This window comes from Phragmites australis, chromosome 11 (genome assembly GCF_958298935.1).
Source record: "Phragmites australis chromosome 11, lpPhrAust1.1, whole genome shotgun sequence".
Lineage (NCBI taxonomy): Eukaryota > Viridiplantae > Streptophyta > Magnoliopsida > Poales > Poaceae > Phragmites > Phragmites australis.
This window is the reverse complement of record NC_084931.1, coordinates 21,007,467-21,035,209: the sequence shown is the minus strand read 5'-3', so window position 1 is coordinate 21,035,209 and position 27,743 is coordinate 21,007,467. Positions and strand designations below refer to the sequence as shown.

General features: G+C 46.1%; 2 protein-coding genes across 3 annotated transcripts; both read right to left on the bottom strand.

Moving 5' to 3' along the window:
- Positions 1 to 1,191: 1,191 nt before the first annotated feature.
- LOC133883912 (calmodulin binding protein PICBP-like) lies at positions 1,192 to 5,549 on the bottom strand. Its single transcript, XM_062323314.1, has 3 exons — positions 3,546 to 5,549; positions 1,685 to 3,461; positions 1,192 to 1,584 (listed from the first exon to the last, which is right to left on the bottom strand). Exons 1-2 carry the CDS (start codon positions 5,044 to 5,046, stop codon positions 1,696 to 1,698), a joined length of 3,267 nt encoding a protein of 1,088 aa, XP_062179298.1. The 5' UTR covers positions 5,047 to 5,549; the 3' UTR covers positions 1,192 to 1,584; positions 1,685 to 1,695.
- A 16,738-nt stretch (positions 5,550 to 22,287) lies between these two features.
- LOC133884429 (uncharacterized) lies at positions 22,288 to 27,401 on the bottom strand. 2 transcript variants are annotated; one of them, XM_062323832.1, is made up of 7 exons: positions 26,924 to 27,401; positions 25,669 to 26,102; positions 24,498 to 24,650; positions 23,834 to 23,926; positions 23,138 to 23,196; positions 22,837 to 22,930; positions 22,288 to 22,593 (listed from the first exon to the last, which is right to left on the bottom strand). In XM_062323832.1, the coding sequence occupies exons 1-7, from the start codon at positions 27,348 to 27,350 to the stop codon at positions 22,381 to 22,383; spliced, it is 1,473 nt and encodes a 490-aa protein (XP_062179816.1). In that variant the 5' UTR covers positions 27,351 to 27,401; the 3' UTR covers positions 22,288 to 22,380. The 2 variants fall into 2 exon arrangements, with proteins under 2 accessions (XP_062179816.1, XP_062179817.1); XM_062323833.1 differs by lacking the exon at positions 23,834 to 23,926.
- Positions 27,402 to 27,743: the final 342 nt, after the last annotated feature.

The following is a 27,743-nucleotide window of genomic DNA, read 5'->3' as shown; positions in this document are numbered from 1 at the left end:
TGTAATAGGTAAAGAGGTGTCCCATCTGGCAGGCACCATGCTGCCAAATGTCAGCTGGTGGCTGATATCCTCAAGACCACAACCTCACCACGTGATTAAGATGGAGCTCCATCGACCAGCCCTCTAGTCGAAAGATAAGGCCATGTGACCAGCCCATGCAGATCACAGGGTAGGTACTCACCTAATCAATAAAATTACATTAAATATTGTCCACTTAAGTTTTTTTCTTCCCCAAGCACCTCCTTTCAGCAAGCATGGTCATAGGCAGACGTAAAGTTGAAGTGACACATCTCTGCTACGGGATGGCCTTGCAGCCGAGTGTGACAGTGTTCGGCGGACAGGATAAGACCTGCAAGACAATCAAAGCAGGTCGAGCGTGCCTACCCCATCATGACGAGCTAGGAATATGTCTGTTATAGGGTTTGACCATATCCATTTGTAAGCTCTCCCTTTTCTCTGTTATGTAAAGGAAGGAGGACCTGATTTATAAAAGAAGGACGAAAGAAAAAACCAGTTCATCAAATCCATAAGAAAATACGTAGGATGTAGGACTATTATCCCACGGGAGGTCTGAATCTGGATAACTCCCTGTGTTCTCGTATCCATTCAATCCCTCCACAAGAAACACAGATCAATAAGTCCATCGTTCGGTACATCCTGGATTCATTACCAAGGATCATCCCATGACAGATGGTGAGAATCCACGAGAGACCTAGTTGGAGACCCATTTGCGAGTGGAGCTCTAATGACTATCTACAGAGTTATCCGACTAGAGAGCTTGGGTCTTAAAATAGGCTCTAATATGGACTAGCGGTGGACGGCAATCCACCTATCGATACCCAGAAAAAAATCTTTATGCCTAGTGTTTACATTCTCTATCTTTAGATTCCGTACTTAGTTCTTGCACTTACTATTTTATATTTATCTTTCCTAAAATTTCCATAAGTAAATGGTAGGATTAATTTTTAAGTGTAAAACTTTATTTCGATAGAGTAGAAACGTCAAATAAATCTAAAGTATATTAGATAAAAATTTAAATAGATTTATCTTGTGGTTTTGAGCCTTATATTTGAGTGATCCTAATTCAGCCCTAGAGCATCACCGATCCTTGCAATTATCTATATTACAATTTACAAATGCACACATTTTATGTGCAGTGCTATAGATACATAATCATCCTTAGTAACAACATTTGTACACTCAAGATGAGTATTATTTATCTTTGTCAAAGGCATGCACCTCAGCACCCTTCGACATTTTGCAAGTCTCACAGAGCCATCAGTACAGTATCAGACATTAGCACACGAGACATGTATACACACTTTAAATTACATAACTCGGTGAGCAATTCCCTTTGCAACTCAGCGACTGGATAGGAATACCTTGATCAGTAATAAGTAGTTATATCCTTGTGGAGCAGGAGTGAGCTCCTTTTTCACTACTCAGCTAGAGATATCTAGTTATCTCTAGCAATTAGTAAATAGCTCTCTCATTCAAACTTGGAGCAGGCCCCTGGCACTAATATTGCAGCGACCACAGAGTTAGTAGCTCGCGAGTCAAGATCACGACTAGTTTAAGCACTAACTGCAAAATATACACAAAAGCAAAATATAAGCTAATGTAAAATATTTTAAACAAAAGTTTAAACCTACTACTAGCAATAGCATATCAAATATGTTCTTACCTCTAAAATTATCAGTTGCAAATCTGGACAGACCTTGTGGGTGTGATGCTTTTCTTATCATCCTCATCATGTGGTAGGACAGTCTCGAAGGCCTGGACAAGAAGCTCCACTTTCTTCTTCCGAGCAGGAGCTAAATTTGTCAGTGCCCTCCTAAGTGCATAATCGATCATCCATTCCTCAGCATTCTTCCGCTCATCCATCATTTGATGCTTGAGGTCAACCTTTTCTGCGTCTGGATCCAATTCCAGAGGAAGAAAATTGGGTGCCCGTGGATTAAAATCTCGCAAGTATTCCTCCTCTTCAGGTGTTCTCCTCCTCCTGGAGATGATCAATTTATTCCTTGGACACGTGGCGGACTCAGCAGGATCAAAATATACATCCCCTTTGAGGGTCATCCCGCTGAACGCACCACATATGTCATCAATAGAAGGTTCTTTTGCATCAGTAAATTCTGCTGGTATGTTCTGGGGCTCTGCATGGCCTTCGGCGGAGCAGTCATACTTGTGCTCTAGTATTTGCACTTTGGACGATTGATTAGTTTCTTCAGTAGTATGAGCATCATATTTTGGCATGGTAACATCCTTTGGGGTACTGTCACTTGCATCTATGGTATTAACATGTCCATCAGCCTCTTGAGGCATAGCAGATTTTTCAGAATTATCTCCCGATTCACATGCTGTAATTTCTGATTTCTTTGGAGCACCTGCAGAGTTATCCTCATCCTCATCTTCTTGAATTACATCTGATTCTTTTTGAGCACCTTCTGATTCACAAGTGGTAACCTCGGATTCATTTTGAGTACTATAGTTGACATATGCGGAGGCATCATCATGACTAGCTTCTTGAACAATAACAAATTCTTCAAAAACATCTTCTGATTTGCATGTGGAAAGTTTGGATTCATTTTCGGTGTCCTCACTGATGGCAATAACCGCCAACTCAGTTGCGGTAAGGTCAGATGCATTTTGATCATCAGAACTGACATTTGCAGAGCTATCATTCTGATCAGCTTCTAGAGTGGTAACAGATTCTTTAGAAGCATCTTCTGATTTGCATTTGGTAATCTCCAAATCATTTTGAGCATCATCACTGATACATGCAGAGTCATCATCTTCTACAGTTTTTTTAGCATCAGCACTGACATTTGCAGAGCTGTCACTATGATCATCTTCATGAGTGGTAACAGATTCGTTGGAAGAATCTTCTGAATTGCACTTTGTGATCTCCAAATCTATTTGAGCATCATTATTGACACACGTAGAGTCATCATCTTCGACAGTTTCTTGATCAATACAAGTATCTTCAGAAGCATCTTCCAATTTGAATCCGGTAATTTCAGGTCCCATTTCAGCACCATCTGTAACATATTCTGCATTATCAATTAGGTTGCTTTCTTGAGTGACACCAGATTCTTTGGAAGCATCCTTCGATATGCATGCAGTATTCTCCGGTTCCATTTGATCACCATCATTAACACACGTGGAGATAACATCGGAGTTGCTTTCTTGAGCAATACCAGATTCTTCAGAAGCTTCTTCCAACTTGCATGTGGTACTCTCCAATTCTTTTAGACCATCTTCCACGCCATCCACAGTGCCATCTTGATCAGTTGGTTGAACAATAGCAGTTTCTTCAGAGGCAACTTCAAGTTTGCCTTCAGTGATACCCATTTCCTTTTGAGCATCATTTTGGCCATTTGCAGGGTTGCCATCTTGTTCGACTACATCATCCGCAATGCTGACATATTGTTCAAAATCCTTGTTTCCCGTGCCATCATCTGGATTAAACGCATGGTCATCAATTATTAGTTTCTGGGTGTCAACATATGGAAAACTAATTGCATCGATCTGAGAAACTTCACCTTCTGGGACAACTCTGGAGGTTACTTCCTCTGAGAAATCCTCTCTGCGTCCATCCCTGGCGATAGTATCCTCAGAAATCTCCATTTCAGAGCCATCATCTAGCGTGCTGTCTTCATCCTTCACGTCCTGCTCCTCGGTGACCTCTGATTCACCGTCAGATTCCACGCTGAACTCATCATCTTTTGCTTCTCGATCCGCTGAAGTCTCCTCTCCGCAGCTCTCTTCCAGGATATTGGCCGCCCTTCCTGCTACTTCTTCGTCAGGAATCTCCGATTTATAGACATCATCAGAGATCTCTTCTGCTGTCCCTTCATCTCTTCCATCCGGCTCCTCGCAGGCCTCCACCCTGCAAGCATGCTCTGCGACGATTTCCGTTTCACGGGCTGAATCCAAGATGTTCTCCTCATCATTTGCTTCTTGTTTTTCGTCAGCATCATCGTCGCACTCATTGGCCCATCTACCAGATGCTCCTTCATCTTCTTGCTCCTCAGAAATCTCTGCTCCACCAGTCTCCTCATTTCTCACCCTCTGTTCTTTGGAGATCTCGTCATCCAAACTATCATACTCGTAGCCGTGGTACTTCGTCCATGGCAACTCCTCGACGAAATCGCCGGCGATGTCTGCACCGCTGCACTCTGATAAACTGTCCCTGCACGTATCATGCCTCTCCTCCAACCTTGGGAGACGCTCTGCATCACGGCAAACAGCAAGATCCTTCCCCTTCTCGTTATCCTCGTCGGTGCCGCACCGATCGAAAACGACGAACTCCATCCTCCTCACCGTGTCGTCCATCTCGTCCAAGGACATGTCGCTGCAGCTCATGTCCGAGCTCACCCTCGGGCCGGCGTACACCTCAACGAAGAAGTCACCGACCGCCTCCTCGTCGATCAAAGGCGCGACCTTTGCGCCGCCACCGCCGTTCTTGTCCCCTGACTTCTTGCGGAAGGCCGAGATGCCCTTGAGCTTCATGCTCTGCTGCGTCTTGATGAGCCGCCGCCGCGACGCGAGGAAGCTCCGGAGCGGCACCGCCGGCGCGTGCGTGTGCCCGTTGAGGGAGCAATAGGTGTACGGGCACACCCGCATCGCCGCGGGGCCCTCGGCGTCGGTGGCCCCCGGCGCGAGGTCCAGCGCGGTGGGGAACTTGGCCTCCTTCATCGTAGACGAGCAAGTGGCGCGGCCCAGGCCGCCGGAGCCGGAGCAGGGTGCCGACACCTCCGGGAACAGCACTTTTCCCCTGGTCACCACCCGCACCGCCGACCTCCGCCTCGCGGCCGACGCCGACGCTGCCGCCGTTGCCGGCCGCGCGCGGCGCCCTGTCTTGGCGTCGGAGCTGCTTGTGCCCCTCATGTAGTTGGGCACCGACGCCGGCGTCGGGGAGATGGCCGTGCCGCCGCGGTTCCTGGGCCGACCCTCGTCCAGGAAGCCGCCCCTGGGCTTGGACAGAGGGGTCAGGAGCGGGTCCTTGGGCTTCTTCTTGGGCACCTCTTTGCTCCGCACCATGGCTGCTACTTCCTCGGCGGCGGCGGCGGCGGCTTCTTGGATTCTTTCTCTTCTCAGAGGCTAGAGCTTAATCCTCCCCCTGGATTTCTCCTTGGTCTCTTCGGATCAAAGGTTTCTTTCTCCAAGTTCTTTGTTTGCTGAAACTGGAGGCTTGCTTGGACTTGTTGGCTTCTTGAGTTGAAGGACGGCACGAAAGCAAAGCCTAGGCGAAGCAAAGGTGATGTGAACTGAGACAAGAGGTTGGGAGGTGGGAGAAGGAACGGAGAGGGTATTAGTGGAGGGATAAGACTTCACTTGATGGAGAGGAGAGCACAAGGAGAAGAAAAGAAAGGTGGTTTGTGCGTGGGAAGGCGATGGGTTTAGAGGAGGATGATGAATGGATGGGGAGGGAGTCGAGACGAGCAGGAGGGAGAGAGTGGGTGGGCGGCTCAAAGGGGCCGTCATCTTTGAGAATTTTGAGAACGGCTTCTCATCTCCTGTGGTTTCCAATTTTGTGATCCTTTTGTGGTCAGAGTTTTTTGGATGGTTGGATCTTGGAGGATGCATTTATTAGTTGCTGATGAAAGTTGAAAGAGAACGGATTTCAGTGAGCTGGTAACGGACCATAAGTTTGCTGCTAAGATTTTATAGCTGGAGCATTAAAGTGTGCTTAGAGCATCTCCAAGAGTCCTTCTATTCCATCCTTTATTCCCTCCTTCATCTATTTTCTTCAAAAAAGAGTCTCCAAGAGACCCTCTATCCAACACTCTATTTTATCGGACACGCCATTTACACGATCACACACGCCAGATGTGGCGTGCGTTCTCCCCCCGCCATCCTCCTGTAGAGAGACAGAGAGAAGCAGTAGCTTTTGCTTCAAAACTTTATTTCTTCTCTTCTCTTTCAAAAATTCAAAAAGTGATTTTATTGAGCTCCTAAAATCACACCAATTTTTATACTAATAAAATAAATAACAAAGAACCCATTTTAACTGATTCCCACTAAAAATCTCTTACAAATTTTAAATAAAAAATCTCTAAATTTGAGTATTTTTGTACTTTCCTTGAATTTTTAGGGCATAAATTTAATTCCCAAAAATCACAAAAAATTTATGAATATTCATATAAACTAATGTACTAATTTCTAAAATTATTGTCAGTTATAGAATACTATTAAAAAATAGAAAAGAGAATATAGAAGATGAAATATGGATGTGCTGTTGGAGTGATGGAGTAATATGAAGGAGGAATCTTTATAGATAGCAATCCATATGGGGATATGGATGGTGTATTATAGATGATCTGTTGGAGTTGCTCTTAGTACCGTAAATTGATCCCCAATAATTATTACTGTCTCCTCCTAAGACCTCTGATATGCCTTACAAATCTAAATTGTGTAAAAAAAAAATGTACCTTCAGGTTAGGAGAGGGGTGATTCATGTTGTCCGGCTTAGAAATGGGTTCGAGAGAGGCAAGTAAGTCTGACGGAGACGACGGTCAGCGGGCGGAGAGGTGAGACGATGTGCCGCCAGCCGCGGGTGGTGAAGGACAAGTGGATGGGTTTAGGATGGAGGAGCATCATCGATGGCACCGGCAAAATCAATTTAGCGCTGCGGGGTGGAGACGGTGGACCAGGCGAAGGGACGCCACCGGAGATGGGAGCAGGCAGGCGGGAGGTAGGGGAGCAAGCGTCGAATGCTGAAAGCGAGCAGAAAAGATGGAGAAAAAGACTATCACTAGATCATCATATCGTGATTGGACAGTCCACTAAAAATTAGTTGTGTCCAGAAAAAAAATCTCAACCATGGTTTCTCCTACAAAGGAAACGTCGGCCTCGTGAGGTGCATTGACATATTTGTGGTTGATGAGAACTGAGGGGGATGTAAAATCGTCACTATAACTTTCAATAGGCCCTATAAATTATTAGGCCTGTTTTTGAGCTGTGTAATTGTACAATGTCCAAACAAGCATTGAAAAGCATATCCGGAGCTGCTGCGGTTTCTAGTCGTTTCTGCATGTTTGCTTTCTTAATCTGATGGTCCGAAACGAACCAATCATTAGAGCATGACAGGCAAAGCCCTAATCCTCCGTCATCCTCATCTCCAGGTGCAGAGCTGTCTATAAGGCTGACTCCAGCAGTGACTGCAAAATACTGTGCTGTCATCGCTGTTCACGTTTTTGCCGATCGGGAGGACGGATAAGCACTCCAGCAGAGAGGGCAACTAGCGGCACAGTGATACGGACGGCTCTGAGCGGCAGCAAATTTAGAGCCGGAAAAGGTAGCCTCTATTACTGTATATAGTGTATGGATGTGGGTTTGAGGAGAGAAGGAGAGTAATGAAATGTAGAAAATAGAATAGCTGTTGGAGATAGAAAAAATAGGGGATGCTGTAATAGTATTAGGGGATGCTGTAATAGTGGTACAGAGGATAAAATTTTAGAGTATCTGCTAGAGATGGCATAATCTAGCTACACTGCGCTGTCTTCGCCAGCGGCGGATCTACCTGGGAGGCAAGGGGCTTAAGCCCTTTTAGACCATTTCTAACGATTTTTCTTTAAGGTTTAAAATCTCTTCACGAAGGGATTTTTTTTTTTAGCGTATCAACGGGTTTTTTTTCACGGTTTCTGTCACGAAAAGATTCTCAAAGTCATTTCTTTCAGGACGTAATTCTCTCTCCTTTCTTTTCACAATTCCCTTCGAAGAAAAGCTGTTGGAGATAAGAGAAAATAAAGGAAATAAGAACGAGGAGAGAATCAGAAAGAAAATAAAATGAATATAGTTGAAGATGGTATAACATATGGGAGCACTTTGAGCCTCCAAACTCTCCTTCAATTTTTTAAGCATAGTGGAGGAAGAATAAGTAAATAAAAGAAGAGAAAAAGGAAGAAGAGAAAAAAAAAGAAGAAGAATAGAAAGAGTCCCTATTTCCTCATATATGCCACTAATTCTCACATTTCTCAGTTTTGTTTGGTATAATTTTAACTCTGAGATCTATGCTAGATTAAAATGAAAACTAAATAGCTTAACTAAATACCTCTAACCCATCTATAGCTCTAAATTTAAGATTTCTTAAGCTAGATTTAACCTGCTATTAAAAAAAATCTTAATCTAAGTGCCAAACAGGATCCTCATCTCCGGCCATGGTGCAATGCACACAGCGCACATGGAGCTAACTTGTCTCTGGCAGCTGTATATATTGTTATGTTTGGTCCAGAGTTTTTGCTGAAAGCTGTTTATAACTTATGAGAAAAATTGTTAATTTTTATGAGAAATTTTTAAGTTCTAAACGCACTGGCTTTTTAAAAAATCACTCTCATTTAACTTATCAGCTTTTAATTTATTTTATCAAAAATTAACTTTTTAATTTTTTAAAAACAGTAATAAATCAGTCTATTTATTTTAGATTATAGCTTTTCACAGATAGAAGCTGAGCCATACTCCATTTTTTATCAGTTCTGGCTTCAGCTGTTCAGGAATCTTCTGCCACGACTTGGCAAAAACTATATAAAATGGCAGGGAATATTAGGTACTCATCACTCTTTGGTTGCTTGATGGTTCGTACAACGTCCTTCTCACGAGTCACGAACCCTAACTAATAAGTGATGTTCGAATGGTTAACAGCCGCAAGCTTCCGATTTGTTTGCGTGGCAAACAAAGCCTGCATGAGTACGAGCAGTGCAGCGGTTGATTGCTTACGTCAATGCAAATCCCTATTTCATAATAAGTTGTTCCTCTCGTATCTTGGCTACAACATGTTACATATTAAGATACATGCTACTTTTTAAGATACAAATAGACTGTCACTTTTTTAATTATCAACTAGTGATAGGAGTATAGTTTTACAAAATTTTAAAATAGATACATATATTTATAATTTTTAGTTTAAAAATTATAAAAAAATCACACTCAGACCTTGTTCTCAGTCGCTCACTCATAACCTCGCGTCGATCTCTCTCTTGCTCTCGTCTCGCCATACAGACCTGTACGGCTGAAGTCTGAACCCTAGCCGTGCCATCGGAGGAGGCTAGGAGCCCAGGAGCGACCATGAGCCGACGACCACGGCTAGCGGTGACACCACTATAGCAGCTGCACCCACGCATCTCCAGCAAGAGGCCAACCCCCATGGAGTCAATCGGCTGTCACGACGTAGCTCCATCAGACCATCCCTTTTAGATTGTTGCTCCCCAGTCCCCATCCCTTCTCCAATTTAACTGAAGTTTGATTATTTGAATCCTAGCACACATTGAAATCTTATTGTACCTTCAGTGCATCATGTAGTAACTTTGTACTATAATTACATAATGAAGAGGACCAAGATATTGGCTTTTTATAGTGCTTCTGACTCTGTAATCCGATTTAGCCAATCTTCTCTAGAACTAGAAATAGTAAGAATCAGAGCTAATAATACTAATGTCAAGTAAAAATAATCCTCATGTTGTACCCAATAACATTATCCCCGATCCCAAGCTTCAAAGACCGATTGAGGAAATGGATCCAAACATTATGGATGTTATAGAGTTTTGGATCAACCAAATGTTCATTGATTAGGCAATTACTTTAGTATCACTTCGTGTCCTAATGTAGTTTGTTGCGCCATTAATCATGTACGTGAAATATTATCACAATTATGTATTGTTAGGACATCTTTAATAGATATTGCAAAAATCTATTATCTATAATATTATTATAGCATCTTTTATTTTTTTATCACCAGCGGCTACCATATTTTCTATATTACTCTTCTTCTCCTTTTAGACCTATAGACATCCTCTGTGAATAGTATTACGGGATCCTCTTTCCATCCACAAACTTGCTGCCCGCTTGACCTGATCGGTATTCCTGTAGCACTTGAAGCCAAGTCCGCTAGAGACGTTTGCCACCTGCTTGATCGACAAAAAGTGCTCCAGCATTGCCAGCACAGATCTTTGAGGGAGCTACTAGAGTAAGCCTTATGCTTTATTTTTGTTCTATAACAGTGTGTGACCCGGTATATATGGTTTAAATGGTTAGTTATTGGTTTTAGTCTTGTTAGAAGCATAGCTTCGTCACTGTCTGTATTATCTGATTTAACAAGGTTTACTAAGAGTCTGTTTGACAGAGCTTTCAGAGTAGCTTTTCGGCTGGAATCAGAGGAGCTCTGCTAAACAGTAGCTTTCAGCTTTTAGCTCCCTTAGTGGAATCCGTGGGAGTGATTCTCTGAAATAGACTAGAAGTTAGGGAGCTGAAAAAAACAGCTTCTCCTGATTCACTTCCCGTACAGAATCACTTCCTTCATATATTTTATTTCAGATAATTATTTTCAGCCACAGAATCACTTCCTCCAGAGAATCACCTCACAGAAAATTTAGATAAAAAAAAGCTCTACCAAACAGACCCTAAGTATAACCTGATCTTGTCAAATTTCTCTTTTTTTTTCTCTCTCTCTCTATCCCGGTGCACGAATCACTGTGGTGTAAAACGGATGCATACAGTCGAACGGCCGAACTAGTATAGAGAAAAGAAAACGGGTGCAGTGCCAGGTACCGTACTCACGGTCCTGAACGTCGCAATGAGCGCACCGATCCAACGGTAAATTTCGGTGAACCACACTCCATGGGCAGTGGACGGCAGAAAGCTTTCCACTGCTACCAGCCACCCAACCACCCAACGCAAGGACGCGCCCAGCAGCAGCCAGTGGCGCGAGCCGCGGACGGAGGCCACGTTGACCCCGCAGCGTACGCACCGTACCCCGGCCGGAGCCCGGACCGGAACGGAGCCCCAACCAAGAACCGTATCGTATCACGTCCGCGTCGCGCCGTGGTCGCAGTGTCGCACTCGCTCGCAGCACCTGGGCGGGCGTTGGCTCCGCGGCCACGCCTGGCCGTTGGCGTCGTCGCGACCGGGGACGCGGGGGGAGGGGGGGTGCTCGGCTTTGATGTGCGTCCGAATCGGGGAACCGCGCCCGCGGCGGCGAGCCCAAGGCACCTGCTCGTTCGTTGGTGTCTGGCCTGGCGCACGGGGAAATGAGTGCGCGCACGGGGCCTGGAACGGCTAGTGGTTTCAAACTCACCCAGCCTTGCTCGGCGTTGCGTTGGCTCCATGCGGCTCGTGCCCTGGCACCACGGGCAGCAGAGCCCACGACAGGCAGGCTATGCTGCTGCAGGGCACGGTGGATTGAGCGCCTTCGGGGCCTGTTTCTGCAGCGAATCCGTGAGATGACTCCGTACGTGCGCCTTCAGGGCACGGTTGTCGTTACTCTGCTGGCTGGTGCTGCTGTCCAACTCCAACGGCTAATGTCTGCAGTCAGCAGGGAACTAGCTTTTTTCTACCGACAAGTGGACTTGACTACTGACGTGGACTATTACTACAGTCTGACCACGCAGCATATCTGTCTATGAACTAGTATTGGAGTTGCGTGTCATTAAGCTGCCATTATGTATTCATGAGCGGAAGCTTTCAGAACTCAGAAGTAGGAGAGATTCTTATAGTGGAAAAATGGATTTATTTTATCCCATACAGAAAAGATAGGGCCCTTGTTGTATAACTTGTTCTCAAATAGATGGCATCTAGAGATGTGTGCAGTCAGACTTTGTAAATTGTCCACTAATAAATACAAAAAGTATTAAGAGTTTGTCATATGAAAAAAATATTAGTATACCATCTATGTTATTTTTTACTTATCATTTATGACATCAACACGATCTCAAATACTCATATTTTAATATTAATTATTATTATTATTATTTCTAATTAAAATTTGTTAAAGTATTCTTCATGGCAAGTCCACTAATATCATTTGCATGTGTCAAATTCTAACAATTTTGTGTGTATATTGGTCAAATTTTTTTAAGTTTGACTACACATTTTAAAACGATATCTATTTGAGAACAAATGTATTATTTATCCTAACAAATACTTTCAAATGACTATATTTTCAACAAATTAGAACAACAAATGCTTAGAAAGTAATTGTCACAGACATATATATATCTCGTCAGTATCCAAAATAACAAGTAAAAAAGAACAGATATGTTAGTAACATCAATGCTTGATAAGTGCAAGAGTTCGGATCTTAAGTTCTTGTGTAACAACATGGAATATTTAAAAACCTATAAAAGGAGTAGGGATGGCAATCATATGTGGCAGGTACGTGTAATGCTCACCCATATCCATATCCATCGGTTTTTATCCACCTGTGGATATACCTGTGAACGCCCATGGGCCCGTCACCTGCAGGTATGACTAGATCTTCTATTATCGCTAACCTAGAGCCTGGGCGTCAATAGGGCTAGGACCTGGGAAGCGGTGGCGCGTGCTGGGAGCGGGGATTGTGGAGTATGGGGCTGGCGGTGGTGGGAATGGGAGTGTGGGACTAACGCTGAGTATTGAGAAGGGCCGTCTAGGAAGGAGATTAGGGATTTAGGGTTTAGAGGATTGGGTTGGGCCCACTTGTCAGACTAGTTAAACGAGTAAACGGGTTTTACGGTATATGTATGCCTTACACATACCTATACCCGTCTATTCGTCAGGTAGTATTATTCATCCACGAACGTTCCCGTGGGTATCAAATACGATCCATATCTAACCCTATTAAGGTATTTACCTGCGGGTAAATGGATAATCAGGTTAAGTTATCATTTCAAACAAGGAGGGCTAGTGTCGTACATCAAGTCACTACATAAGAAATCAACAAAGAAGACACCATATTAGTGACTGCTGCTCAAAACGCGTCACTAGTGTCCTATTAGTGACGGGTCCAATAAGGACACGCCACTAATGTCCCTTCTGATCGAGACCGGATATAGATCCATCACTAATGAGTGGTCATTAGTGACGGATCGTAACATGATTTATCACCAATAATAATAGTGACGGATCAAGTTGTGACCCATCACTAATGATAAGATCATCAGTGATGGGTCGTCCTAGATAGTCATTAGTGACGGATCAAGTTATAACCCGTCACTAATGATAAGGTCATCAATGACTGGTCATCATAGGCCAGTTATTACTAATGATCCACTTATTAGTAATGGATCGTCCTATGGCAGTCATTAGTGATAGGTCAACTTGTAATCTGTCACTAATGACTAAGTCCAGTCACTAATGATGGTATTCGTAAATACTTTTTTTTTATTTTTCTCTTATTTTTCTCACCTCAACAGCATTAGAATATAAACTATTTTACATTTATGCTCAAGTTTGATATAAGGTGTGACGACTATGAACACAAAGGCGTGTTCTGAAAATAGTGTAAAAACTTTCGTGGGTGAGAACTCAATCTTTCAAATTATTTTTGGCCTCAAAAGGTTCTTCGAACCCAACAAAGTGGGGGAGAAACTAATGTAACTTTTTTTAGATGTCCGTAGATTCAAAAAATGTTGAAATTGGAGTCTGCATGTAAAAATTATGCTTATTTTACCGAATGCACTCCGGGTTATCTATCAAATTATAACTCTCGACGAAATTTGTCAAAATTAGTCATTAGTGACGGATCATGGTTATGATACGTTACTAATAACTTTCGGTAAAAAAGGTTAAAAGGATAAAATATCTATTCCCTATCACAACTACGTGATAGTAGAGGTGGTAAGGTGGCTACACACATGAGGAGAAGGTCGTGAATTCGATTTAAGGTCGTGAATTCGATTTTCATAGAACACAAACTTGAAAATAATATGAAAAAACGTGGCTTGTGAGGCATATAGGATGAGCCTGCATTAGAATGGTTCAGGTGGAAATTTTTTTTACTCTTTTTTGTCAAAAAAAAATACGAAAAATATTTATCGATCATTAGTGATAGATAAGATTATAACCTGTCACTAATAACCTACTATTAGTGACACAATAAGAATGACAGGTACCAAACCCATCGCTAATGTTGATTACCACTCGTTGCTAACGATTTTTTTCGCATAGTGAGTCAAGCATGACGGATGATGCCACACGTTAACAAACTTGTTAATTAAACACGTGTACATAAATGCTTGACCATGCACGTTAAACAGCTTCTCCCTTTTAAAAATAAGGGCTGGAGCTCTGCCAACGCAGGAGAAATATAGTACAACGTCTAGCCAGCACAGGGGAAGGGACTACAAGGTGACACGGGCTACGCAAAAGGAGAATAGTATCAAAATGACCGACATCAAGCTCCTTCCTCAAACACTTGTTGTACACGCCCTATAAGGCCTGGAGATAGGTGTACGCGTACGAACCGAAAACTTATTAGGAGTCAGGTTGATGTTTTCAGAACAATCTGTGCCTTGAAGGGAAGAGAGAAGCCCAATTACTAGGCTCCTGTGTCAACTATCCTTGAAATTTCCACTGACTTTTGAGCAACCAACTGTTCCGTTCCGTTTCGGTCCGTCCTGTTGTATCATCAACAAGAACCCCGTGGTACACTCGTGCCACATGATCTTCTCTTGGAGTTGAAGGCTCGCAACAACTTTGACCAAACCGGCATGTACAAAAAATACTACACACACCGTGACACGATACGTACAGAGCATTCTTGCAAGTGAAGAATCGGCAGGACGGCAGGTAAGAGAGAAGGATAGCCGGACAAGGGAGGGGAAGGTGCAAAGACGATGCCGGGACGGCAAGTCCTTGCGGCCTGCAAGTTGCCTGCCGCAGCGTCAGCACGGCCGAAGTGGGGCACCTGCGAGGGCCCCAAGAAGAAAAGGAGATGACGAGCGGTTCTTGGAGCAGTGCGGGCGGCGGCCGTGCGGGCCAGCCCAGCCTGTGGTCGGCTGGAAAGCGGCTGCGGGCGAAAGGTACGTGTGGTCCGGCCCAAAAACAGCGAGCAGCCATTCTATTCTTTCTCTCTCTCTCGCTAATGCTCCGTGTGCGTGGTACCGTTCAAGACTTCAATTCTTCCAGCCACGGCGACCAAGGACGGACGGCGAAGAAAGTAGCAGCGGCGATGATGCTCCAGTGCTCCACATTTCTCGTTTGGTCGGTGGGCGATGGTCCTCCACCATCGCGTGTTTCTGGAAGGCCAGAAAGGCAGCCGGGACGGCGGCGCATCGACAACAGCATACGCAGCTTTATGGACCGGACCAACTTGTTTACGCTAAAATTGCTAGTGCCACCACTACTCCATACCTGAATGAGACGCGGTCCAGGACCAGGAGCAAAACGTGAGACGCAGCTGCGACAAGTGTCGGCCGGCCATGGAGAAAGGCTGCGTAAGCCGGGCGCCTCGTGCGGAAGGGCGAACGATGGGGAAACGGGAATGGAGTTCTTGGGGCCGTTTTTGGGCAACCCCGAGGGGTGAAGTTTCTGAATGAAACAGTCAGCAAAAGTGAAGTTTGGGCCGGTGGCTCCATAAGGTAAGGTCAGACTCATGCGTTCAAAGAACAATGAGCGAAAACACAAGTTTTTGGCGTTGCAAACGGGCAACTTTTTGGATTATATGACTATTTAAAGGAAATCAACTAGCTAAACAAAGCAACTAATCTGTCTATATGCGCGGCACCCAAGCATGATGATCACATCATCCCATGACTGCGAACTTGCCGCACATGACTCGAACACACTCCTGCGTGAACTCGCATGCGTGGAGCGCGAGCTACTCACGGCCATAACAACCGGGCCATGCTTGACATGCTATATACTAAAAATAAAACAATGATAATAAATCGGTGAACATGCTTGGAGTATGATAGCATTTCTCCCCCTAATCCTTGACGCGATCACCAATCATCTTATTGACGCCGATCTTGGTGCGCAGCTCCTAGAAGCAAATGCGCCCAAGCACCTTGGTGAGAATGTCCGTGAGCTGATGTTCTGTCGATGTGTGCTCGAGGACGATCTTCTTTCCGTCGATGCACTCCCGGATAAAATAAAAACAAGCATCAATGTGCTTACTCCGGTCATGGAAGACAGGGTTCTTACTTAATGTGATGGCGGACTGGTTGTCCACCCTGAGCTCCGGTGCACTAAACTCTAAACCGATGAAGTCGTCTAATAGCCAAGCTAGCCAGACGCCTTGGCATGCAGCCGTGGCTGCTGCAATGTACTCTGCCTCACACGAGGATAAAGCCACCATCTTTTGCTTTGAGGACTACAAGGTGATGGGGTTGCTGCCGAGGAAGAAGATGACACCGCTGGTGCTCTTCCGGCTGTCGATGTTGCCCGCCATGTCGGTGTCGCTGTAACCGATCAGGCGAGGTCGCCCTTCCTCCTTCTTGGCATAGTGGACATCGTAGTCGCACATTCCCACCATGTACCGAAGCATGCGCTTCATCGCAGCCAGATGATCATCGTGTGGATTCTCCATGAACCGGCTCCGTGGCATTCACCGGAGGACTGGTGCTCTCCTTGCTCAATTTGAGTTGTTGCTCCATGGGCACCAGGCTCCGATTGCAAGTGCTCATGCCGCTTCGGTCTAGAAGCTTGTCGGCGTAGGAGGATTGGCACAACGAGATTCTGGATAGGCCTTGACTCACCTCGATCCTAAGGTAGTACGATAGTAGCCCAAGGTTGCTCATCCGGAACACCTCCTTCATCTCAGACTTGAATGTCGTGATCTCGGACTACGCCGATGGTACCAGTGATGATTAAATCGTCGATGTACACACCCACCACCAGTTGTGATGCTCCTCTGCTCCGCGTGTAGACACCGTGTCCTGAGTCGTTCATTTGGAAACCAAGTGACACCATGGAGGAGTCCAACTTGGCATTCCAGGCCCTTGGTGCTTGACGAAGCCCATACATTGCCTTGCGCAGGCGCAATACTTTGTGCTCGCTCCTGCCGTTGATGAACCCAGGCGGTTGGGCCACGTACACCTCCTCCTTGAGCTTGTCGTTGAGGAAGGCACTTTTGACATCCATGTGATGGACCTCCCAGCATTCGTGAACCGTTAGGGCCAGCATCATGCACACGGACTCCATCCGCCCCACTGGCGTGAACACTTCATCAAAGTCGATGCCAGTGCATTGAACGTAGCCCTTGGCCACCAGACACGCCTTGTGCTAGACGATGTCGCTGTTCTCGTCACGCTTCACCTTGAAGACCCACTTGAGGCCGATGGCTCGGTGCCCGGCTGAGAGGGTGACGAGGTCCCATGTGTTGTTGTCCTTAATGGACTTCATCTCCTTGTGCATCGCTTATTGCTAGCACGCTTGCTTCTCTGCTTCCCAAAGGAAGTGGGCTCTTCTGCCGTGGTGAAGTGCATCTCCTCATTGAGCACCCTTGCCACGAGACCAGGAGCCGACGCATGGCCGATGATGGCATTGATAGTGCGGAACCGCATCGGCATATCATCATGGTCGGCGTCTAGGTCCACCTCTTGCTCTGGTGGCGGAGTCACGAACTCAATGGACTCGAGTGTTAGTGACGTCATGGGCAGTCACAAGATCATGTGCTGAAGCGAGCGCAGGTGTTGGCAACATGTAACCCCGCGCTCCCATCTCTTCTTTAGGTGCACCAGGAACAAGCTCCACAGTATACTCGATGACAAATGGTTCATTCCCCGTTGTGTCGTTGTTGTCGTTCCTATCCCAATCCCACTGTGCTGCCTCGTCGAAAACGACATCGCGTGATATGGTGATGCGCCTGCAGATAGGGTCGTAACAGCGGTATGCTTTAGACATGCTCTCGTAGCCGATGAAGATCACCGACGTGCTGCGATTGTCGAGTTCTTTAGGTTCGACCGTGTGTTCTTCACGTGCACAATGCAGTCGAAGGTGTGAAAGTAGTGGACCGCGGAGCGCTCGCCATGCCATGTCAGGACATCGGGAGTGAAAGTAGGGGGTCTTTTGTCGAGCGCTCATGTCAGGACATGGTTGAGGACGTGGACAACGGTGGAGATGGCCTCGCCCTAGAAGTAGCCAGGGAGGCCCTTTGCCTTGACTATGCATCGAGCCATGATGACAACGCTTTGATTGCGGTGCTCAACCACCCCGTTCTATTGCGGTGAGTAGGGGTGGTGAGCTACCGCTAGACGCCGCGTTGCGTGCAGTACTCGCCAAACTCCATGGATGTGAACTCCCCCCTCCCCCACGGTCAGTGTGGAGGACCTTGAGTTTCCTTTTGGATTCAACTTCAACCGTCACCTGGATGTTCTTGATCGTCGTCGATGCTTAGTCCTTGTTGGAGAGTAGGCTGAGCCACATGTAGCAGCTCAGATCATCAACCAACAACAAGTAACTATTGCCGCTGGGTGTCGTAGGTGCGATCGATCTGCATATATCACCGTGGATGAGGTCAAGGATGTGCGTCGCCCGTTGCTGTGCCTGGTTTGAGAAGGGCGCCCTCCTCTGCTTTTGGTCGAGGCAACCGTCGCACACCTGATCAACTTGATCAAGCAGCGACAGCCCGCACACCATTTCCTCATGAGCGAGCTTGCGCAACGATTAAAAACTTAGATGCCCGTACCTGGCATGCCAGTGCTAGGCCACCTCCGAGCTGTGCGCTGACAGGCACACTGGTTGCCCGATGTTTAGCTCCAGGATGTAGAGGCGTGTCTGGGACCGCCTCACCCGCGTGAGGAGCTTATGCTGTTGGTCGAAGATGTGCAGAATTCCGGCATCGATCTCCAGTCTATAGTCGGCCTTGTCGAGTTGACCGAGGCTCACAATATTCGTCGTTAGATGGGGAATGAAATACACCCCTGTCAATGTGCGATTCTCACCGTTCTTGCAGCTGAAGATGATGGTCACGTGCCCCTCGACCTCCACAACTGAGCCGTCACCAAAACGGACAGTGCCGCAGACGTTGGCGTCGAGCTCGAAGAAAGTAGTCCGCGCGCCAGTCATGTGGTTCGTGGCACCCGTGTCGAGCACCCATCGCCGATGGTCGCAGTCCTCTTGCGGCCCGAGATGCGCCAAGACCTTCGCCTCGTGGATCTGGACGACGCAACGCGACGCAAGTGCTGGCACGGGGCTGGATTCACCGTTCAGCGATGCCACAGGTGAAGTTACGGAAGAAAACGACGTGTGAGCCATGAGGAGCACCGACTCCTCCTCTTCTCCATGGGCACATGGGCATGTTTGGACTTCTTGGGCTTGCTGGTAGTCCTTGGCCCAGTGGTCGGCCTTGCCGCAGTTGCGAGACTTGTCCGCTGAGTGCTCCTGACCTAGCCTGCTGCACGTGCTGCTTCTACCGTCGCACGCACCGTTGTTGTGGCCACACCCGCATGGCTTCCCACGCTTCTTGCTGCCACTGGACTTGCTGCCCTCACTGTCGTTCTCGTGGATCTTCAACCGTGCAAGCCACTCTTCCTTTGAGAGGAGCAGGCAGCCCTGCAAGTCCACGACTGGTGTAGGCATCGGCTTGCTGCGTTGTTCCACGGCCCGAAGACGTCCCATCGCCTCCTTCACCGAGATCATGTCAACATCGAGAACCGTTGTCGGTGTATCAGGAACCGGGGGTTCCTGAGTCCCGAGGCCAGGCCGGCCATCCGCCACGTGTCGCCATCCCGCGAGGTCCCTCCTGCGGGGTGAGGAAAGTTCAAGTCCCGGGAGAAGGTGCTCAGGGCCACAGTCCCTGGTTCCCGAGCACCCCAGTTCCCCGATGATCCATAAAGTCTAAGTTCCGGGAAGAAAGTGCTCGGGGAAGTGCCCGGTCACCCCCGAGCACCCTAGTCCCCCGACGATCAGAAGAGCTAAGTTCCGGGAGAGAGTGCTCGGGGACTACGTGTGGCAGCCCCCGAGCGCTCGGTTCCCCGAGGGTCAGTGTGAAAGTGCTCGGGAGAGAGTGCTCGGGGCTGCACGTGGCAGCCCCCGAGCTCTCGGTTCCCCGAAAGATCTGTGCAAAAGTGCTCGGGAGAGAGTGCTCGGGGTTGTACGTGGCAGCCCCCGGGCACTCGGTTCCCCGAAGGTTCATGCAAGAGTGCTCGGAAGAGAGTGCTCGGGAAGGTGAACAGTACCCCCGAGCACCCGGTACCCCGAGGGCAAGGATAGGCATTCTCGGGAGAGAGTGCTCGGGGAGGTGAACAGTACCCCCGAGCACTCGGTGCCCCGATGACTCAGAAAGACCCCCGAGTTACCCGCCGATGAGGTGTCAATCAGTCAGAGGCCCGAGGCCGCATTTAATGAGCGTGCGTGGCCTGACATCCCCAACTGCTCCCGCCGTAGTGTCAGTTCCTGCCATGTTTTGGCAGAGAGGCGTGGGGCTATTAATTGCACAGGTCCCGTCCCGTATCATCCGGTGTGTCTCGGGATAACATCGTCAGGATCAAGGCGTTCCGTCTGCCGCCCTGCTGTGGCAGAGGAACAAGACAGGGCGGGCACGCTGGGTTGCTCTGCGGCTGCCCGGTGGGCTCTCTCTACTGCGCCTGTTGCCAGGGTGTTTATGGTGACAGGTGACCGGGCGTGCGCCGTGTTTTCCACCCCCGGTCACTTCACCCAGAAGAAATGATGACGCCTTTCCCAGTCGTGGCATCTTGGAACTAGTGCCCCCTCTTCCCCGTTCGGGGCATGTCGCGGCCGGCGAGTGCTTAAAAGAGCCGGCAGCACAGAAGAGAAGGATACACCCAACAATACACCCAACGAGGGACCAGAGAACGACCCAACAATACACCCAACAAGGGACCAGAGAACGACCCAACAAGCAATCGAGCGAGAGACCACAAGCATCAAACACAGAAGCACCAAGAACCAAAGCACAATCCCTGCCCAAGAACAAGGAGCCTCAAGCTCTTAGTTAGACAAATATTCTTGTAACCAGCAACATCCTTGAGGGACTTCCTCATGACAGTTATTACATCCATATAGGAGTAGGGTATTACGCCACCGTGCGGCCTGAACCTGTCTAATTTTCGGTGCATTTACTTCTCTTTGCACTAGATCATCACCCCCACCACCGGCCATTGCATTTACTCTCATTCATTTCTCCGACGAACTTATTTAGGATCATCCCCCCGCCCGAATATCTAAAAAAAGGGTCTCTCGGGATCTCTGCGACAGGAGTTAATCCTCCGACAACCGTCTTAATGGAGATTGCAATCTACGATCTCCACATCTGTGACATTGCCGCCAAGGATGTGGATGTTGTTCGCGAGTCCTGTGATCCGAAGCGAGAAGTCCTCGACGGTTTTGCCGTCCTTTAAGGCGATCTCACCAAACTCCTTGCGCAACAGCTGCTCATTGGCATTGCGAACACATTGGATGCCAACGCACATTGTCTTCACCGCTTCCCACACCGATCACACCGTCCATTTGACCGCGAGCAACCCGAGCATCTCGGGCGGCACGACGCGCAGAATCGTCGCCAGCGTGAGTCGGTCCTCGCGGTACTCGACGATCTCACCTTGCTCTGGCTCGACCGCCTGCCAAAGCCCTTGCGCCTGCAGGTTCACGCGCATCAACAATGACCAATCCTGTTAGTTGGTGCACGTGAGCAGCGGGTACTGTACAAAGGCGCTAGTCTCCTTGACAACACGCTCGACAATGATCTCCCCACCATGGCGCCTGCGGCACGGCATGAGCGAATGCGAGATACGGCGGCGACACGGCGGCAAAGGCGATCGTCCACCGTTTGGTGCTGAATGCGCATACATCGTCGCCCAGGGTCGTAACCGCTCTGGTACCAAATGTTGGATTTAACCGGCGATTCCTCGCCACTGGCGGACTCCTGCAGACTCACGTGTTAAAAGAACGAAAACACAAGTTTTTGGTGGTGCAATGGCAGCTTTTCAGAATATATTTCACGACTACTTAAAAGAAACCAACTAACCTGCCTATATGCGCAGCATGCATGCATGACGATCGCGCCATCCCACGACCGCGAACTTGCCGCGTATGACTCGGATGCACTCCCGCATGAACTCGCATGCGTCGAGCGCGAGCTACAAACTCATTGCCATAACAACCAGGTCATGCTTGACACGTTACAGACTAAAAGCAAAACAATGATAACAAACCGGTGAACCCGCTTGGAGTATGATAACAGCTACGACTTTGGAGGAGTCTTGCTGTGAATTCTTGCGTACAAATCTCTGGCGTTGGCGCTGCCGTGGGTAGATCAGTAAACCTAACGACGAAACCACCGAAAGTTCATGAGGGGGATGTACCAAAGGACGTCATCGCACAAACATTCAACATTGCGTGTCAGTGAGGGAGAGAATTGCTCCTATATGGCGTTCAGACTCCAGCAATACACGAACCCACACGCCAAGGAAGTTCAGAAACCAGAATGTTGGTACGTCAAACGATTCGGCCGGCCCAAGCATGTTTCTGGGCTTCATTTCAGTCAGCTAGAGAGTCTTTGAAGTTTGAACGCAGGTCTGAGAACGGGCAAAGGTGCTGAACGCAAACAAATTGATCTATACAACAGGATTGCTTTTCCAAACTATACAGAACGATTTTTTATTTAGCAAACTATTTGCTCCTACATATATGGTATTCAAACTTCTCGTTCATGATTTCTTTTTATAGTTGAAAGGATTTTCTCAGAGCAACAAAAGCAACTAGAAATATAGGGGAAACAAGAAATAACATGTATGGGATGATCTGGTCGATTCCCACGTCAGGTTCGTCTAGACTAGCGTAGTAATTCTTCTGGCCGCGAAATTTGTTGAAGTACGTCTCGTAGCCCGTGCTTTTGGGCAAAGGTGTGCTGCTGACCTTCATAAAATCCATTGCCTTCAGATGATCAGGAGAAAGAGAAAAATATGTTAGTTAAGCGACCAATGAGGGATTATCAGCTTATCAATGAAGGATGATCAGGAGAAAGAAAAATATGTTAGTTAAGCGACCAATGAAGGATTATCAGCTTAACATGCATGCTAAAACAACATTATCAGCTTATCAATGCCTAAGCTCACACTTGTTCGAAGCCTACTCTAGAGGTGTGAGGAAGAAATTGCGCAAGGCTCTGAAACACACCTGAAAGCTGAACATAAACATGTTTGCTTTCTTGCTAATCTCAGAGTTTGGATGGTTTTTGAGTTTGCTATACATGCTCATTGCTTCCTTGGACCTGCAAAAGTAAGATATTCATGAAATACATATGCAACATGGAGGAAATCTCAGATAGAAACTGCGCAAGTCATATTGCAAATCTCATGTAGTTTTCATCAAGGGATTAGGAACTTTCTGTTCATTTGCATCTGAGCAGTTAAAACATAAAACTTGACAAATATAGTGATACAAGGTAAGGGCATAAGCGGAGAACAAAGGGAACTACCTGCAGAGTGAATCTAGACAGATGGACCACTGCAAGGCAGCCATTCCATGAAGTTCAGTCTGCACTTAACTAAATGAGTAAAAAGATATAACAGGAAACCAAAAAAGGGCATCACAATGAACAATGGTAAACAGAAATACAAGCAACTAGATGTCACCTAGAACATGAGTAAGAAAAACAGAGGAGATGCTGTATCTGATCTGAAGCACGATAACATTATAGTGCATGAAGTTTATATATCACCAAGCTGAACTAGAAATATATCATAAATAGAGATATCATTTGTCCCATCAGCAGCTTGGCTTAGCAAAATAGGTCATTTACACAGTTTGGCTATATTACAAAATTAGGAGCTCGATATCCAATTAAGTCAATGGTTGTGCACTTGTGCTTTGAGGCTGGGTTCTGTTGCTAGATTATTTTTAAAATATCTTAAAATGCAATCTAATTGAAAGGAGATCCACAGAACAAAAAGAAGCTCCACAGATCTACCTAAAGTAGCAACAGAAGGTTGGTGGGCGATAGAGAGAACAGGGATTCCTGAGTTTTGGAAGTTGACAAAGACTTGGTAAATTATTTCGAAGGAGTGCAGTTTCATGTTCTTGCCAAGAGTCAAGTTGAAACGTTCATTTTAATCAAACCAATACATTTGATACCTCCTTTTTTATATATAATATCATTCATGTAATAGAATACCTTAAAGTCCACAGCCTTCATCACTTTTTCATAATAAGGCAATGCTTGTTTAAGCCTTCCAGTATTCATCAGCGCATCACCTTCCCTCAAAGCCTTCAACATTTAGATTTTACAAATTACATACTGTAACCATATGTATCGAAGCCAAGTATGCAAACTGCAAAAAGGTCCGTGATGTTACAAAAGTAATAAGTGCAGAAAATGATTCAAACGAACAGAATGGGAGTGTTAGTGCAAATTAGACAAACACTGCTGGAGTGCGGACATATAATACACATTCTGTATACTTAAGAGACAACTTGACACTATGCAGGCAACCAACTTCAAAACCTGGCCGCCAGATTGGAATCCTGCAGATAAACAGTTCAATTCCCACGGGAATCAGGAAGCATTCTCGTGTTACAAATGGAGTCTGAGTGTGATAGAGGAAAATCATGACCCTTTCAAAATTTGTTAAAGAAATAGTTAATTCTACTACTTAAATGTTAAGTCACCATCGTGTAAATTCACTGCTAAAGTATAAATACAGAATAGAAGAAAATAAAGGTTACTCCCTCATGTGACATAGAAATTCCCATAAAAGTGCAAGCATTAAAGGGACATCAAAGGTCATCTTAAATCATTGGAGTGGTCAACTTAAATGGAGTGATGTTTCAATCAGTACCTCGGTGCACTCTGCCTTTGTCTTTGCATCGATTATCATGTTTTGTCGATTCCTATATGCAGATATTAGCTCTCTGGTGCGCTTATCCTTGGCTGCCTTTTCTTCAGCACTTTGAGTCTCTCCACCACGGCGTATATTTCTTCCACCACCATACTAAAAGGAAAGGTAATGGAAAAATCAGACTCAGGCAAATGCAACAGTACCATCAAGAATTAATGATAGATATCATAGAATGGCAGCAATTTACAAACATGTAGTACATTGGCTAATTAAATCCAAAGAAATATAGAAAAAAGTAAAATATTTATGAAGCCATTTTCAACTGTATTTCAAATGTCATTTCTTAGTGTATCAACAAAACAAGACCAAAGATGCATAGAAAGAGACAACTCTAAAAGTGATTTGGTACAACGTTGCTTGGCGATCTCTGAAATCAGTCAAGCAAACATATTATATACTTAGATGCCCATTTTTTATTCGTACAAGTGATTCTTGGACAATGGCTGATGAGCCATGTGGTATTTAACAAACCAAATGATACGATTAAGAACATGAAAAGGGCATAGATTGTTCAAACTAGTTTTTGTGATGGATGATTGTCATACAAGAACAAGCTTATGGATATGGTTATCAATGTCCGAACTTGTGTCGGTAGCCTGGTGCCACCAGCTTGTACGGTAGTGTGTTTGAGAATTACAGTTAGTATGTAGATTCAAAGAGAAAATTTACCACAAATAAAGGAGAAAGTTGCAACAGGATGGATCTAAACGAGAAAATTGCTACAGGATCGTAATGTCACTCCAGAGATGGTAAAAATTGATGTTACACAGCCAGATATTTCCAATGGATAGACAAATTTTGTTGCGTTGAAGGTTGTAGAGATATCGTTAGCGCAGAATGTGATTCAATACATGACCATTTATCACCCTGGTAATTTTTGTTTAAAGAGAAAATATAAGTTTCCATTGGAAAGTTAACAAGGGCAAAAAGCCATCAGATCATTATCAAATGGTCAATTGACATGCATATACCTTCTTATACCATTTCCTTCTTAATCGAAATTAATGTTGTTGTTTGAGCAAAGGAATCATGCATGCTAGGAAATTTTTATACCTGAAAGCAAAAGAAAGATACAGATACAGCTTGTGAGATGATACAAACTACATCTTACCGCCTTTGAAATATTTTGTGGCCTAGGAAACATTCCCCACGACCTAACCGTGGGTTTATAAACTTCTGCATTTTCATCTTCTTCTTGTTCAACAACAGTTGAAGGAGGTGCTTTCTCAACCTTGTCATCTTCATTTGGTTCACTGGTTGTTGATCGTGAAGTTTTCTCTGGCTCATTGTCGACTACCGGTTGAATTTCTGTTGAGCGACGAGACTTCTCAAATTTGCTAGGGTCTCCAATTATTATCTCCACCTCAGGAAAATCTTCATCTGTTAAAGGGTCAATAGCTGGAGCCAGCCCAGGGGGTGGACCTTTATAACGTTTTTTCTCAAAAAAGTCAAGGCCCAAAAAATCTGTCTCATCATACTCATACTCTCCCTTCTTATTTGAAACTTTGCCAAATGCACCATCTTGACCAAGTAAGGTGCTTCGACCTAAAAAATAAAACAAATATCATGGGCAATGAAAAAAAAATAGATGACACAATAGAATTGGATCAGAAAGTTTAAATTGTTCATGTTTTAGACCAAAGGCCTTGGCCCATGCTTTCTAGAAAGCAAAACGAAAGCAAAGGTACGCTGGGGTTACCAGCTCTTGCATAATCTTTAGCATAAAAGAGATCAGCACACTCTTTCTAAACAAGCGCAGGCGCATAGAAAAGAGGTGCTTCTCCCAACTCTAAGCCAACCAACCAAACTCTACGAACCAATTAAATTGTTCATGCGGTGGATCTAACGTCATTTTCACTTGATTTGCCACTATAGCGATCAGTATTACTGACACCAACTAAATAGTGCCATGCTCATGAGTCCTAACGAGTACGCCGATATATATCGAATTTCTGCGGTGAATGAATCCACGCCTCCCTATGGCCTATAGGAGAGTGTGAGGAGAGTGTGATTCATTACCTATCAGCAAAAGGATGCACATGAAATGCTCCAACATAAAACACCCTCAATCAATCATTATCACGAAAGCCTCAAACATTCAGCCATCTACAATTCTACATACTCCACATTTTCATTAGCAACACCTACAATAACAATGTATCAAAACGCAAGCTTCTGTTCAAAACACGCTTTTATTATGTGTGAACAATCGAATGCCAACACCAGCACGCAGCAGATTGCACTGGTATCGTCTGGAACCCCAAAAATTTTCGTCTATCTCCAACCATTCCTCGGTCCTATCACTGATCAGATTTCTACAACACATTGTTCTCTCAACGCGCAAGGGACTTTTTATCATGGCTCACCGAAAACCGGCGATCCCCCGGGAAGAGCGGAGCCACCACCACCCACACCCTCTCCTTCCCCGTTTCCGTTCCTGTACTCCAGCGCCCGCTTGAAGGCCTCCTTGCTACCCGACCCCTCGACCGAAGCCTCCGTCGGCGGCTTCGGCGGCGGCGGGGGCGGCGCCGGGCTGTCCCTCTCCTTCTTATAGGCGGCGGCGCGGGCGAACGCGAGCTTGATGGGGTCCGGCTTCTCAGTCCCCTCGGGGTCGGGCGGAGGCGGCGGCGTGGATGGGGCGGACGAAGCGGGTGGGCACGGGAGACGGAGGAGCTTCTGTGATGATAGAGTGAGGGCCTTGGGGCCGGGGCCGGCGAGGGGCTTGCGGGCTAGAGGGAAGGGGAGGCGGCGCGGGGGCGTGGAGGAGAAGATGGAGGAGGTCGCCGCGGCCATCGTTTTGCGGGGTGGTCCTGGAGGATAAGAGGCGCTTGTGGCGGCCGGAAACCGAGGAAGGAAATTTATAAGATCCGAATTTTTGAAATATCCATTCTTCTAATATCACACATGTCTCCTACTTCTTTATATATATATATATATACACGTACCAACCGTTATATCAGAAGAAAAATAGTGTAGATTAAAATCTTACGAATCTTTTGGCACAGTCTTATAAAATTTTCTTTCAAAAACAGAAGGCGACAAGCCAAGCACTTGTTATTCGTTGCACGCGCGGCAAGAGTATTAGTGAGTTGTTATATCACCTGTACTAAGCTGTGACGGTATATTTTTTTATCTTTTTTTTTTCTGAGAATTTTTGATCAGTTGAGATCTTTAGTTTTGCTTCTT